At 46.8% G+C, this 15,345-nt stretch overlaps 1 protein-coding gene across 5 annotated transcripts in view; it reads right to left on the bottom strand.

The window, feature by feature from the left end:
* Window positions 1–12,221, bottom strand: part of tnikb (TRAF2 and NCK interacting kinase b) — a 35,606-nt gene extending 23,385 nt beyond the window's left edge. For all 5 annotated transcript variants that reach the window (XM_027008045.2, XM_027008042.2, XM_035525998.1 and 2 more), the window contains exons 1-2: window positions 11,843–12,221; window positions 2,945–3,010 (exon numbers count right to left, since the gene is read on the bottom strand). In XM_027008045.2, the coding sequence (XP_026863846.2) occupies window positions 2,945–3,010; window positions 11,843–11,902 (126 nt within the window). In that variant the 5' untranslated portion in view covers window positions 11,903–12,221. The remainder of the gene's footprint in view (window positions 1–2,944; window positions 3,011–11,842) is intronic.
* Between the last annotated feature and the right edge of the window lie 3,124 nt (window positions 12,222–15,345).

The following is a 15,345-nucleotide window of genomic DNA, read 5'->3' as shown; positions in this document are numbered from 1 at the left end:
ACAGTGGGTGGAGGTGGGGGGCTGGCACACCCCGACTCACAATCCGATCCTCCCATGCGCCGGGCCCCGTGTTAACAGCCAGCTCCGCCTCCCAATACGGCGCACCGCTGGCGAAAGAGCCCCGTGGGACCCTCGGCAAGGACGCCAGTCATACCGCGCCCCTGCTTCCACTTGTGGTCAGGCAAATGACAGCAGCGCTCAGGCATGATGCCCTCGTCATGTCCACGCCTAACTGCAGCGGGTAAGCTGAGTGATAAATGTCAGGACTGACAACACAGAAGGCCTTTCTCTTCTCAACATGTGTATCCGGGACAAGCCGGCATCTGGAGAGGAGCCGAGGCGAGGCAGAGCCGTGCCAGCGGGGGCGGCAGGGCTGACAGAGCGGAGCCAGGGGCTGTGAGGATCTGCCGTGAGCAGGAAAGTGGTGGGTTAGACAGCCAGGCAGCCCATCGCATGTCTACTGACCCCCGAAGGTGACTGATCTCCCGCCATTTATGATAGCTCCAGCATGTACACACGGCGCACACAGACTGCAATATCAGGGCCCAAACAGGAAGTTTTAATTAGACAGATTGAGTCACCTTCCTTTGAAAATCCATGAAATTTGCATGCTGCTGACTAAATGCGTTTTGTTTTGTTTTTCAAAGGGATTATTGTAGATGATAATTTGCTGTTCTAATTCACACCACTGACTTCCTAGACCAGAAAACCTAATCAAAGCCGAAACGGAGCAAAAAAGGTGCGAGGCACATCTCACAGGAGCCAATTAAAGACCTTTCAACAGTGTCATTGTTGGTGCCTCCAAAATATCATTCATCATTTAGCAGAGCTGATTCACCCTGATTCACAGTCCTGATTCGCTCTGACTCACAGTTCCTGAGTGTGCTTTCTCTCATGCACGCTGTGCTTTTAGCTAGAAATGACCAGCTGCAGTTAAAATGAACAGTCATAAAACAAAAAGAAAAATTAAAATCTCCAATCTGGTTTGAAATCAGGCTATTCATCTCTACAAGCAAATGGACGCACACTGTTCGGGAGAATTTTAGGACTCTTACGCCAGCAGAATTTGCATGTGAAACAGCACCCACATGCAGCCTGCAGACGAGGGAGCCTGCTTTATGTCTTTTTAACATTTGGGCTGATTTGCCTCACTACAGTGCTCACCGTGCTGGCCTCTCTTGTTAGCACACTAGGAGAATCAGAGCTCTAGCTCTGGCCCGTGGTTCTGGGCACTACAAAATAAGGGTCCTTTCTTCTGTGGGAAAAGCATGCAGAGCATCTGAAATTAGGGCCTTGTTTTGGGTATGCGGGGCACAGCCACGCCGTGTTTAAGAGGGAACAGAGAAATGTCTGGTTCAGCTGCCATGCTGACATCCGTTGACACACTACACTGCCTCCTTCTCCATCCGTTCATTCTCTCTCTTTCCCCCACTTCTCTCTCGACAGGCACGCACGCTGCGACTTGTGCCTTGCCAAGAAACCGATATCAGTCAGAAAATATTTGATCAAGTTAGCTCTAAAGACATTACAAAATGTCTTTGCAACATTTCACTTTAATATTGCTAAATCACATCTGCCTGAGATTCTTCACATTTCCCCATCTCAAGTATAACGTCCACGGCTGAAGCAGACATTTGTGCTGTCGCCGTGCCTGTTCGAGAAAGCCAGCAAGACAAGGACGTGTTCTGCTTTTTACTGAGCTGGGCACAGTTGCATCAAACTGTTGCATCACAAAGGTCATGAGATGGCATCCGTCCAAACCCTCCCGCTAACAGACAGGAAGTTGAGACCGGAGTGCTTTCAGAACACTGGGCTGTGACTTGTACTGGCGCAAAGACGCCAGAGGCGGCAGATTCTGGGTGGTGGCGGAGGTCATCCCGAGAAATGTTGAAGCAACATGAACCCATCCTCACTACCCGAGTCCCTGAGAGGTGGGCCGGCGGGTTCAGTGGGAACAGATGCACGCACACTCGCTAGTCCAATTAAACCCTCCATTCCGGTGGCTCGGTTTCATAATCCCACTGGTACGGGGAGAGCTGATGTTCTCAGGGGTGTCACCGTTACAGAAATGGGTCAATGTCATCTGAAATAACTTCTCCTGACTGGCTGCTCTGTCAAAGCCAGTGAATGCAAACCCCTCTCACTCACCGGTCATGCGCCTTATTATCTACACTTTGCCTGCTGAGGCTGAAAGATCTGTGGAACTGCAAGAAATGACAGAAGCATGGCTGGCACACGCGGCGTCCGGAGCGCGCCGCTGCAGAAGGGCCGTCTTTGTGCTGTGTGGCGGTCCCCACTCAGACCTGAGCTGCTCCATATGACTCAACAGCCACCTAATCCTAGAGGCACGATCACGGCGAGAAAACCCCGTAGGTGAGACCAGAGGCTTGTGACTCGCAGTACGTGCTTTTCACAGGATTCTCATTTAAAAGTAAGCCGTCAACAGACCGGTTGGTGATTTATGGCTTTCTGCGTTCCGATTTGGACAAGACAAGCTGCTATTAGCATTTCAGCCCATAAAATAGCTATGAGTCAGCCTCAGTTACTCATATGCAGTCTAGCCAAATACCTGCTCACAAGCTTGATGCAAGCTGTGTACTGTGGCAAGACATTTGAGGGAAAACAAATGCAACATCTCAACAAATGCAGGGTCCATCTGTGCATCTGACAGAGGCTTGAGTGATTGGAAGAGTATAACTGGGGTGGAGAGGAGTCGAACTGAAACGCATGGGTCCTGACTTGCCAAAGCATTCCAGACATTCAGTGCAAAAGCTCTGGCACTGCACAGCACAGGTAAATGAGATCAGAGAGCAGAACTCCTGATGCTGACAGCCAGCCCTTTACACGGTCCCCCAGCGTGCAGGGTGCCACGGGCTTTGAACCCGTTGTATTAAGACGAATCAGGTAGACAATGTGGTCTGGGAGGCAAGTGAGGAGCACTTACCTTATACACTTGGCCATACGTCCCATTTCCCACAAGCTCCACTAACTCAAATATGCCAGCAGGGTCCTAAGTGGAGAAAAAATGGGGAAAAAAAAAGATTAGCTGATATGATCTTTTTTCACAAAAGCGTTTCTCACATGAGAACTGCAGATAATCCATTCCATACACAGTCTCATGTATGGGGTGCTCCTTGCATTCCAAAAAGGAAACTTTAAAACATTTAAACCAAACAAGTAAAAATAATATCGGTAGATACCAGTTTACTCTGGACTCATAGTTTACTCAGGGTTGGAATAAATAAGCATAAATCTATATCATGATAGATTAGCATGTTATAGTGTGATAAGGCCCATCATATTGATGTTGTAGTCCCCACCCCACCAACCACCTTTTGTTTACTTTGAGTAATCTACTGCTTTTAGGCAACATTTTACTCATCCACTCATTTAATTGTTAGACAAAAATATAAGCAGAGCAGACATATATGAATTTAGCTAAAGAACAGGTGGCTCCAGTTTTGTGTCACTCAACATCACAAATAACTTTGACTAACAGCACAAAATGATCATAACGAGTGAACTCAATGTTATCAGCACTTCAGATTGCTAGAGGGCATTCCACAACTCTGAACTGAACTCATTAACTTACAAATGAGTTACAATGACTGCCATTCGAGACCTGCTCAGCCCCATGGCTGTCATTGTCAGACCCGTTCAGTTCAACTGCCAAATGAAAGTGAAAACCACATCTCTCTTCAAGTGGAAAAAAAGACAAGAAAAATTAATGGAATCATGGTTTCTTGTGAAAATGAAGCTTGAGGAAAACCAGCTGACTGCCAGTTGACTTGCAGAATACTGCCTCCGTACCACGCACCAATGCACAAGCCGGTAAAGAAAAAAGTAAACAACTAAAACAACAAACCTCTAGTAAAGAGGAGGATAAGTAGACGCCATGGCAATCCAATAACAGCTGCCATTCATGTTGCTGAAAGCGTTAGTACAAATAAGGGGGAGTCTGAGTTCAAAATCCTAAAAGGTGAACATTCAAGTATGTCAGGCAGAGGTTCAGGACCAGATTGCCCCACAAGCCTCTTCCCTGATATTCTCTGGACAGCTGGCAGGTGCCTCATGAATTTCAGCAAACTTGCTGACTTGGAAAAAGGAGCTTGAATGTGATTCCTCTGAAATAAACAGGAGATAATGCTGTGCAGATGTTAAATACATTTTCACGCGCAAGTCACGGAATATGGGTGGAATGGACGGCACACTCGAATAAACTTAACAAGATCATTAAAATTAAGGACGACAGCTCTCACCTGGCCACTAAATATATGTGGGAAAACTGGATGGAAGGAGCTGCTATGGCTTTGCGTGGGCTCTGCCATGAACTCATGGCCTGCCCCTTGCATCAGGGTGGTCAGAGGCTGCTGGCATTTAAACACAGGATTGATCAACCAACATCAGACACCTCAGGAAATCACCGTGTACCAACCCACGTCAGACACCTCTCGAAGTTGTTGTGTAATGACCCGAGCCAATCTCTGACAGCCTCATGCAACTGTAATCCTGGAAGCAGGTCTGATTCACCTTAGGCTGTAAACTGTCTAGGGTTTCTCCCAGCCAATTCCCTCTTGGCTAAAGTGTGAGAAACTAGCGTTTGTAAACGAGCCAATGTGGCTGTGGCTCTCTCAAGCTTTGATAATCAAATGGAAGACAGCACCTGACGTGCCTCTCATTCTACCACACAATAATGACTGCTGTGTTTCGATGCTTTAGGGAAACAAAACTTTGCATATCCACCTCCCACACTACGATTCAGAGAACGTATGGTACTTGAAAACTTCAAGAAGCGTAGAACCACCAATGACCCTTTTTAAAAAACAAAACAAAACAAAGGGCATTATTCTACTGTATTTTTCTGGAACCATTCAGCTAGCACTGTGGTTTTGTGCCACATTCAGCATTCTTGAGCCCATATATGAACACCAAGGGGTTTTTTGCTGACAGCACTATGAATTTCACCCAGAATCTATGAAAACACAAACCTCATGACCTGTACATGACCCATAATTTAGAAGCTGAAAAGAGTAAAGGCACATGGAAAAGTGCCATGTTTTAACATTTATTCTGGGATTCTGAAGAGGATTATAGCAGCGAGACATACAACCACTCCCCCACCCTTAACGGCGAGGGGGAAAAAAACCCACCTCATTTATGTAGATAAGGCAGGTCCTGGTGCTATTCAACCCGAAGAGGCGAGAGAATTCACCTGCATCCCCAGTGGGTCAATAAGTGAGAGGATCGCTGTCCGGAACAGCGGCCCAGCCGTTAACAGTGCCGTGATTTCCCAGGGAGCTCGGGAGCCGCATTCAGCGGCCTTAAATCAAGCACCATTACTGCTGCTCCTTCTTCCATTACAGGAGAACAACCCCATAACTCTACCTCGCTTCAAAGGAGAGGCCCGGGCACAGAGCCGAGAAGAACTCGTCTCTCCTGGGGCGAGAACACTCTGGGCATGGACCGGGCATGCTAGCAGCAGCACGGCCACGCCGTGATGGACGCCCCGTCACTTTGGATTTAACCGTGGAAATGGCCACCTTACGATGGTGAACTGTGAAGGGCTGGGCATTAGGCTAATCATCATTTGAACAAGGCCGTCTCGTGTCGCACTTCCGAGAGCCGACCTTGTGCGACAAGAAGCCCACTGTATTGCGGGACCTTTAAATATGCAGCACGATAATCGTGCAGTAATACTGACTGCAGCCAAATCATGTATTAAACGCAACGTAGCGATACTGTCCACTAAAACACAGGCTAGTATGCGATGCACTTCATTTAGAATTTAATTTCAAACACCATTCAGAAGGTTTAACTAAAGTCACTTGACAGTTACCAAAAAAAAATAAAATAAATAATAAAAAAATAAAAATAAAAAAAATCAATCATTCACAATTACAACACAAAGATAGTGTGCATTATGACTATTCCACATCAGGTTTCTTTAAATTACGCTTCTGAAGCTTCAATCCAGCAAAGAAAATTAATAAAGCCAGATCTTAAAAATGAATAAAAATAACCCAGGAAACTTAATAGTTTCAGCCTTTGTCATTTAACTGCTGGGGTTATCCATCTGAAGACATTAAATAGTTATGAATAAGCGATTACCAATTTGAGCATAAATGTAAAAGCTCTAAGTAACAGTACACCTGCAAACCAGATCTGCTTCCAGGTGACACTCCACAGGTTTTAATAGATGTTTAATGTTTTCTTTTCTGCCTTCAGTCTTTCCGTCAAAAAGTGAAATGCATGCTCAGCAGGGTTCAGGCTGGGTCAAGAACATTCTGTTTGTTGGCACTAAAAACCTGCTCCACACTTGCCACGGACCCTCTCCGCACCCTCGTACCCGCCCCACACTCGCCGCGCACCCGCTCTACACTCGCCGCGCACCCTCGTACCCGCTCCACACTCGCCGCGCACCCTCATACCCGCTCTACACTTGCCGCGCACCCTCGTACCCGCTCCACACTCGCCACGCACCCGCTCTACACTTGCCATGCACCCTCGTACCCGCTCCACACTTGCCGCGCACCCGCTCCACACTCGCCGCGCACCCGCTCCACACTCGCCGCGCACCCTCGTACCCGCTCCACTCGCCACGCACCCTCGTACCCGCTCCACACTCCCCACGCACCCGCTCTACACTTGCCACGCACCCTCGTACCCGCTCCACACTCGCCGCGCACCCTCGTACCCGCTCCACACTCGCCACGCACCCTCGTACCCGCTCCACACTCCCCACGCACCCGCTCTACACTTGCCACGCACCCTCGTACCCGCTCCATACTCGCCGCGCACCCTCGTACCCGTTCCACACTCGCCACGCACCCGCTCTACACTTGCCACGCATCCTCGTACCCGCTCAACACTCGCCGCGCACCCGCTCTACACTTGCCACGCACCCTCGTACCCGCCCCACACTCGCCGCGCACCCGCTCTACACTTGCCACGCACCCTCGTACCCGCTCAACACTCGCCGCGCACCCGCTCTACACTTGCCACGCACCCTCGTACCCGCCCCACACTCGCTGCGCACCCGCTCTACACTTGCCACGCACCCTCGTACCCGCTCCACACTCGCTGCGCACCCTCGTACCCGTTCCATACTCACCGCGCACCCGCTCCACACTCGCCACGCACCCTCGTACCCGTTCCATACTCACCGCGCACCCGCTCCACACTCGCCGCGCACCCTCATACCCGCTCCACACTCGCCGCGCACCCTCGTACCCGCTCCACACTCGCCGCGCACCCTTGTACCCGCTCCATACTCACCGCGCACCCGCTCCACACTCGCCGCGCACCCTCCTACCCACTCCACACTCGCCGCGCACCCTTGTACCCGCTCCACACTCGCCGCGCACCCGCTCCACATGCGCTGTGGTGGTTGGCATCGGGCTTTGTCCTGCTGCAACCGAGTGAGATCCTGTCGTGGCTGCCAACAGTCACCTCAACAACACAGACGAGTGTGAGCCAGCTCCGCCCGCAGCTCGGCACATCCATGCCGTCATGTTTAACAGATGAGGTGGCTCGCTCAGGAGAGCCTCCTTCCCTCACTGCTCATTCCTCACACTTTGCTACAGGTTCATTTTAGTCTCACCTGTCAATAATGGTTTGTCCCTGAACTCTACTGCTGTTTTTATGGTCTTAGCAGCAAACCCTTGGAGACAGGTTCACCAAGCTGGTGTAGTTTTAAATGGAAAGTCTTGACAGCCTAGACAGTGTAAATTTGTTCAACAGTTTTTTTTCTTTGCATCTGAAAGTGTTCTTTGGTCATCTACTGTAATGGTCTTCCTTCCCCTGCCAGGTTCTTTCTAAATGAAATCTAGGTTCTTAACAATATCCCAAACAGTGGATCATTTCACCCCTAAACTAAATCCACTGTACATTTTAGCACTCTTGTACATAAACTAATTATGCACCACACTTCCGGCATGGAATAACAGTATGGGGAGCTGACCAATTATTCATTGTCCCCTGAAATGAAGGTAATATGTATTTAAAAGGCTGTGATTCCTGTGTGGCTCTTCCTGTATAGCTCTAAACAGACCCTTGATTTTAAAGCTGACACCTTATCGTTTCATTTTAAATCTTCTTGGCCAGAACTCTAGGCACAGGTCTCCTCACTGCAACTGTGCACTGTAAATCACCACACACGATGGGCCTATACTGGTGAGGAGACAAGGGAGCTTAGCTAATTATAGAAGACACATGTCCAAGCCTTGGGACTTCATGTGCATTGAGAGGATGGAGGAACATAAAGGATCATATAGGTACTGCAGAAGCCTTGAAAGTAAAGCACACATTATTCTGGGGAAGATGGAAGCAACACATCAAACACTTAGCATTCTCTTTAGAACATTATCCTCAGCCAGGATATCTTTAAGAACACTCATATAATGAAACTTAAGTTACTCATTTAGGAAATAAAAGGTTCTTAAAGCATACAGCACACAAGTGACATCCACTCCACATGACCCAGAATGAGCTGGTGTAAGCAGAGGTGCATAAGCAGAAAGATGACAGTTCATGTATCACGTTTACCAATGTTCCCAGCATTTAAAGAGATTGAGACTACAACGCCCTAAGCAAATCAATCCCCTAGAAGTGCACAAAACACAGGCAATGACAAACACTTGCTCAGGCATGCTGGGAAGAGCAAAAGCTTTTAGCTCAGCAACTACAAGCCTACAAAACAATGACAAGCCTAGAGGGGCTTTTGAGTAATAGCCTATATGTGTGAATAAAGGAGAAGTCTGACCTATTGACAAAGGGCCTTTATGGTAATTACAAGCACATACCTGCCCTAAAAGCAAACATTATCATGCCTGTGTTACTAGATAAGAAGAGTAAAAATGGGGCGGCGGGGCAGAAGAGGAAAGACACTGACCAATACGCGAAGAGGCCTTTGTAAAAAGGAGAAACAAATTATCAACATCATTTTCTAAATGTCATTAAACACTTCTAAACTCACAGCACAGCTCATTCTGAGCAAGACCACTGTCAGCACTCAAAAAATCTCAGCACCCTTGCTTTTCTTTTTTTTTTTTTTTTTTTTTGAGGAGAGCAGCTGCCTTATATGAGAGTCACAAACCAACGCATGTCCCTAAGCACTTGTTCCTTGCATAAATCACACAGTCAGGCAGGAGCTCTAATTTGGAACCAATTACACTGGCATATTAGCTCGTTACACCTCTGAGCTAGTCCCGTTGGTGCTTTGCTTCCACTCCGACCGACAGGCCTAGCTGAAGCAGGCGCTCGGGGCACACGGTCCGCCCGCCATGGCCGGTCCCAATGCCGGCCATCTGCACCTCACAAGGCCGCAAGCCTGTCAGAATGGGTACCCTCCCAACACTCTGTGGTGGTGGTAGCAGACCAGAGAGGGTTTGGGCGCTTGAGGGTTCGAAGCTCGGTGGCTTCAACGCCCGCCTGCCCGCCCATCCAGCACAAACCCCAGCCGAGCCTGAACCACAGCACAGCTATCCTGGCCTTTTGCTGGTCCTCCTTCATACGTGATACAGGCTTTTGCCATGTAGCATATGCCTACTCATATAATTTTAAAGTCCCACCTGGCAACCAAACAAAAAGGACCATGCCCCCCAGGATTAGCTCCGAGGTCTCTGGTCAAAAAGAGCATGGCCAACACACTGTATATTAGCGGGTGCAGCCTTGTTGTTGACCGAAAGCCTTTGCCGTTGATAAAAACTGGATTCTGGGTTAAGACAGACGTCTCTAGGCCACCATGGAGGTGCTTCACAGCGAGCAGAATAGTCCACCTCAGCTACCAAGGCAAAATCTAACTGATGAATTTGTGCTGCAATTTTTACATGTAGAAGAACCAAACATATCAGGTGAACCCTAAAAAACAACAACAACAACAACAACAAAAAACAAACAAAAAAACCTCCCCCATACATTCCACCAGAGGGCAGGGATAGCTGTACCAACTCCACTGCTAAGATCCACACAAACAAAACATGCAACACAGATATGCTTTCCCAGTGAGGCAAGGCCATGCATCTGGCACTGGGTGACCTAATTTCAAGCACAAAGAACCCTGGGAAAGTGGGCAAGCACAAGGAAGCCTTAGCCCATGGGTGTGGTGGCAACGGGAATACAGCATCCAAGACACCTGAACTACATCAAAAGGTAGCATGGAAGATAAACCTGAATCTGTATTCAATTTTTCTTGGGATGCACGCTTTAATTCTAAGTATGCAGGCTGAAATTGAGTTCACAAGCTTTCAGACAGGAATGAGGAATTCAGACTTGGACATCCACAAGGTAGGAAACAAGGCGCACACGACTTCCACTCGCCTACACCAAGCATGAGTAAAACAAGACAGAAAAAGAAAAGAATTTCACTCAACATGTGTCCCAAACAATTATTATGGAAGCAAGACTGACAGCTTCCTTTCCTGTGTTGTCATGGCTATTAAATTCCATTAAATGGTTTTATATATTTTCAAGTCTGACTGTTTTTCCTAAGGCTGTGAGCCTATTAAAAGCACATGTAGAGTCACCATCAGCAACATGAAGGTGACCTGATGAAATCCTTTACCAATGGAAATCTGGTTTTATGGTGGCGATAACCAACAAGGAGTTGATGGGCCACCACACTAGATGGTCATTTTAAATGGTCATTTAAAATGTACACTATACGCAGGAATAACCCAGTTACTCACGCATAAATGTAGGCCTGCTCGTCACAGCTCAGTTCATGTTCAGACATGATTGGGTGGTTGCAGGTAAGATCACGTTGCATAACTAACGTGCCAGCGTCTAAGAAGGACCGTCTCGTTTCTTCGACACCGCTGAACTCGGGGATCTGCGAGGCATCCCAATTAAGACACAGCAGTAAAGACCGAGCGATTCCCACCCAGGCGTGGAGTGCATGTCACCGAGCTACGAGCTCTAAAGAGGGGAACAAAAGAGTAGGCAGGCCACGAACCGCAACGCTCAACGCCACCGTCTATCTGTATGTCTGCAAATCAGTCGAGGGAACGCAAGGGATATCATACCCACAAATAGTGCAACTATAAACACATGAAATGGCGGAATCAACTAAAATACACGCTAGTCTGTGTAGGTTTGTGCTGCATGAGCCGTTATATTGCACGAACACGAGTAAAGAAAACATTCCACACAAATAGACATCCAATGGCCAGTTAAGGGCAACTACTCCTGTTTGTATTGAAAAACCAACATTTCGAAATGTCATAGATATGGCATGAGAGAAAATCAAAATGGATTATGAGCTACACTACAAATAAGATATTCCCCCCATCTTAACGCATTTCAAAAATGACGCTTGGGTGTCAGATTTTCGTTTATCACAGACCTGCATAAATGCCCAGTCCCATAATTGAAAACACCCTCACGAAATCCTTTGGTACACTACGTTCTTCATGTAGGGTCAAATGTGGTCTGTACGGCATGATAAAGTAACGGTCTCTGGATTATTCTGTGCACTTACAATGTTGCCGCATTATTCCTTCGCTTCTATTCACAGCGTCGTCTGAGATCTTAGTAACATAAAATATATCTCAAGCCATCAGGCATTCGAACCGGAGGCCTGTGCTCAAAAGCAATATGTTCAAGTGGATGGTTAATTCATCATTTTTAAGGAATGCCTGTTAAAAAGATGGGGTCTTTTTTTTTTTTGGTGCGCCTTGAGCCCATCTCGTGTGCTATATGTCAGCTATTTCCAGCCGCCTGGTCAGGTGCACGGCTCGGAATATGAGCGCCCATTTTGCTTACCGTCATTGAGATAAAAGCGAGATGCTGAGAAAAAAAAAATGTAATCGCCGGTCAAAGCGATGAATTTGCATCCTTAACTCACCCGTAGAGCCGAAAGGTCGATCTCGTCCAGACTCCTGGCCGGAGAGTCACTCGCCATCATTGTCTTACCAAAACAAAATGTAGAATTATAATACCCGAAAAATCATGTATACAGCGGTAAAGAAATCCCTCTCCAGCACTGCTTGGGTTCGCTTCAGTCGGACACAATGTCCCGGATGATATTTGTGGGTTGAAACCTCTCGCTGTCACCGTTCTTCTCCCCTATTCCACACGATGGGACCGAGCCGTTTCGGGAGCTACATTGACGCGTATGAAGCAGACGTGCCTTGCACCGTTTTCATGGCCCTTGTACTGTTGAACTACAGCATTACACGGCGAAGGCACCAGAGCGCATGGACGCGCAAGTTACATCTGGGTGAAATCGCGTCAATCACCGTGTGTTCTGGGGCGTGGCCAGGGGAAGGAGAAGGCGGGGCTCCCATATAGCCACTCCCACCGTGTCATCACCGACGGCCATGCACGCACACACACACACAGTACAGTATGTACAGTTATAACCGAAAACATGCTGCGTGTGTCGTCCTCTTTTAGTGTTTAAGGCTGTGTGTTTGTGGCTTCGTCTCTTTCGAAAACAGTATTTCCTCTTTCATTATCTACAGCCTTATGTACGATTGCGGTATGTCCCTTTTGTTTTGCTTTTTCAAATAGGACACTGAAAAAACATCTTTTTCAAAGCCATTTGCAAAGGCAAATGTGTCGCAGTACAGATCATCAAAATTTACAAGCAATTGTTTAAAACAATTTTAATGATTAAGAAAAAACGGAAACATACTTTGACTACAAACAACCCACAGTGCCGACCTCGACCACCTCCCCCAATGTGAATGTGTGTGTTTCAAAAAACGCGTACAAACAGCAAAAAACAGGAAGGCAGATTTATGAAAGAAACAAACGAACTGGCAACGCGTGCTTCCTCTCACCTTTATCCTTTATGTAAGCAAGCAAACACCCCCTTCCTCTTTGGTTCTGCAGTAGCAGAAAACATCCACTGTGCTACACTCGCATCTTCCACTGTGCGAGTCAACAGTGCCGAACAGCGAGCTGCAAGGTATTTTGCGTGGCCATTTTAGGCTTTTGAATTGGGCAGACTGACAACTGTGTCAACTCGTCATTCTGTGTGGCATCTCTTTGATCTACAGGGAAAAATTTGCAATTTGCCAACGTGGTGATTCAAACCTGAATCAAAAGAGTTTGCATCAACACTTGTATCATATCTTGATCACATTCATTCATAAATTGGTTCAGTCACCGTGAGGCTTATCCAGTTATGGTATGTCAGAGATGAACGGCGTACATGGTGACTACTTTGTGCGCCATCTAGCGGTAGCGTAGGGTAAGAACGAAAGAAAAGCAAAGACGGGGCCAATTACAAGAAAGTAGGAGACCAGGAAAGGGAAATGAAACAATTATAAAGCCTATAGATCTGGCCTTTTTAATAACCCAGTATACTATGAGCGTCTTCTGGGGTTCCTCTCTCAATAAACAATACTGAACACAAAGACTTAAGGAGAGCGAATTATGGGCACACCAGAATCTCATAATAAACTGCTATTGTAGTTCACCTTCTTCCTTCCCACAAAGGAGCAGCAGTAAGCAATGCTGTGGAGTCCCTGCAGCAGACACACAGTCTAGGTTAAGCTCCGCCTCTACAGGCATGCCTCAGCAGGACCGGTGAGTTCTGGCCCGGGTCAGCCCATCAGCACTCCCCTGCTACATTCACATGTGAAAACATGTGACATGCCTTTGGCTTCAAATGTAAACCCAACTCTGTTTTGGCATGTCACTCATGTTTAGGTAGCCTGCAGGGTGCAAGGCTGGCCTGGGCTCTCAAAATCGAGGTGCCAAGCCTTAGAGAGCGTTGACCTTACAATGAAACGGCAACCAGAGTAAGAGAGAGAGAGTTTGTGCCCTTATGGCAGTGCTGTGTTTTAAGACCTTTTTTTACTAATGTATTTTTCCTTTTCCAGAAGTTTTCGTTTTAGTCTGGACAATAATTACTCTACCACCTTCTGGAGTCTAGGGTGAATTGTGGCAGTATCATCCTGGCTATTTAATACCAAAATATTACATTTCTAAATGAAAAATTCTTTAATGCAAGGGTTGGCTAGGGCTGGCACAAACAGCTAATTGTGGAAAACTTGGGAGAGGCATAGCTGGAGTTATGCAATGATTTGCATGTGAATCCAGGAGAGGCATGAATCATACTTTAAGTAGGTTAATCAGGCAAGGAAGCTCAGATCTGAACTTCAAATGGCCACCTTATTAAGTAAACAAAGAAACAGGAAGAAATGCCATTTTACTGGCAAAGCAGTGGGCAAAGTATAGGGTAGAAAAGGTGTAGAGAAGATTCTAGAGCCACAATTTATCATCATCATCATCATCATCATCATCTCACAAGGTGGTAGCTATGCTGCATGAGTAAAGAAAAAGGATCAGAAGCCATTCTTCCCTCGAAATGAAGCTCAAAACCCACTTAGGCCTTTAGTGTAGAGCTTCAGGGTGAGGCTGGAGGAAACTGCTGGGGTAACTTCAAATGCTTCTCAGAAGGTTCGTGCCTGTCAATCACCCTTGTGTGAAGAGTCAAAGATGCCAAACAGCCCCAGGCCAGGAGCTAACACACCAGGGCAAGCAAATACATTTAAAAAGCATGTGCAAACAAATCTAACAAATCAAAGGAAAAACACTCCAAACACAGTAGGGTCTTCCTCACTTCTCTCTCTCTCACTCTGTCACTGCCTGCTGGACTTGCTTAGTAAAACACAATACGGATCTTGTGTAGACATCTACGCTTGAAAACACACACACCTATATCTTCCTACACTGAGTCCATCCTTCATCTTTCTCTGCTTTTCACCTGATTCAATATAAAAATAAGGGCTTCAATTAAAAACTTAGGGCAAGGACTAGGGGGTCTGAGTTAGGTGCACAACAATTCAATATATAATCAACTGGCAACCAGTAATTAAAACAGTTGTGAGCAAGTTATTGCAGATCACAAACAAAAATGTGATAAGATTCTTGTTCAGAGAATGGATGGTGCAAAATGACTGAGTAATTCCACATCTCGCTTGTTCCTTTGAGACAACCAAGGACATCTGGGTGTAGCCTCTGGCAAGAGGGAAGAAGTCAAAGTTCAGCATAAGGGGCTACTCAGATTAAAGTGCTAGCTTCTGTATGTGGGGAATGTGACAGCTGTGTGGCATAGGGCTCTATGCCCCTAACTCACAACAGAACACACACAGACTCACACCCACACCACACCACCATTGTAAAAATCCCAGATCATGGAGACTCAGAAAAAGTAAAGCATAAAGGACATGAGTTAAATGAGCACATGAGAATCACTGTTTAATTACATTAAATGTACTTTCTATTCACATACTCAGTGAAATCTGTTTGATTACATGAATGTACTTTCTGTTCACATACTTGGCAAAATCACCATTTTAATTACATGAATGTACTTTCTGGTAAAAACACTAT

The sequence above is a fragment of the Electrophorus electricus genome, chromosome 5 (assembly GCF_013358815.1).
Source record: "Electrophorus electricus isolate fEleEle1 chromosome 5, fEleEle1.pri, whole genome shotgun sequence".
NCBI lineage: Eukaryota > Metazoa > Chordata > Actinopteri > Gymnotiformes > Gymnotidae > Electrophorus > Electrophorus electricus.
This window is presented reverse-complemented; position numbering and strand designations above follow the sequence as displayed.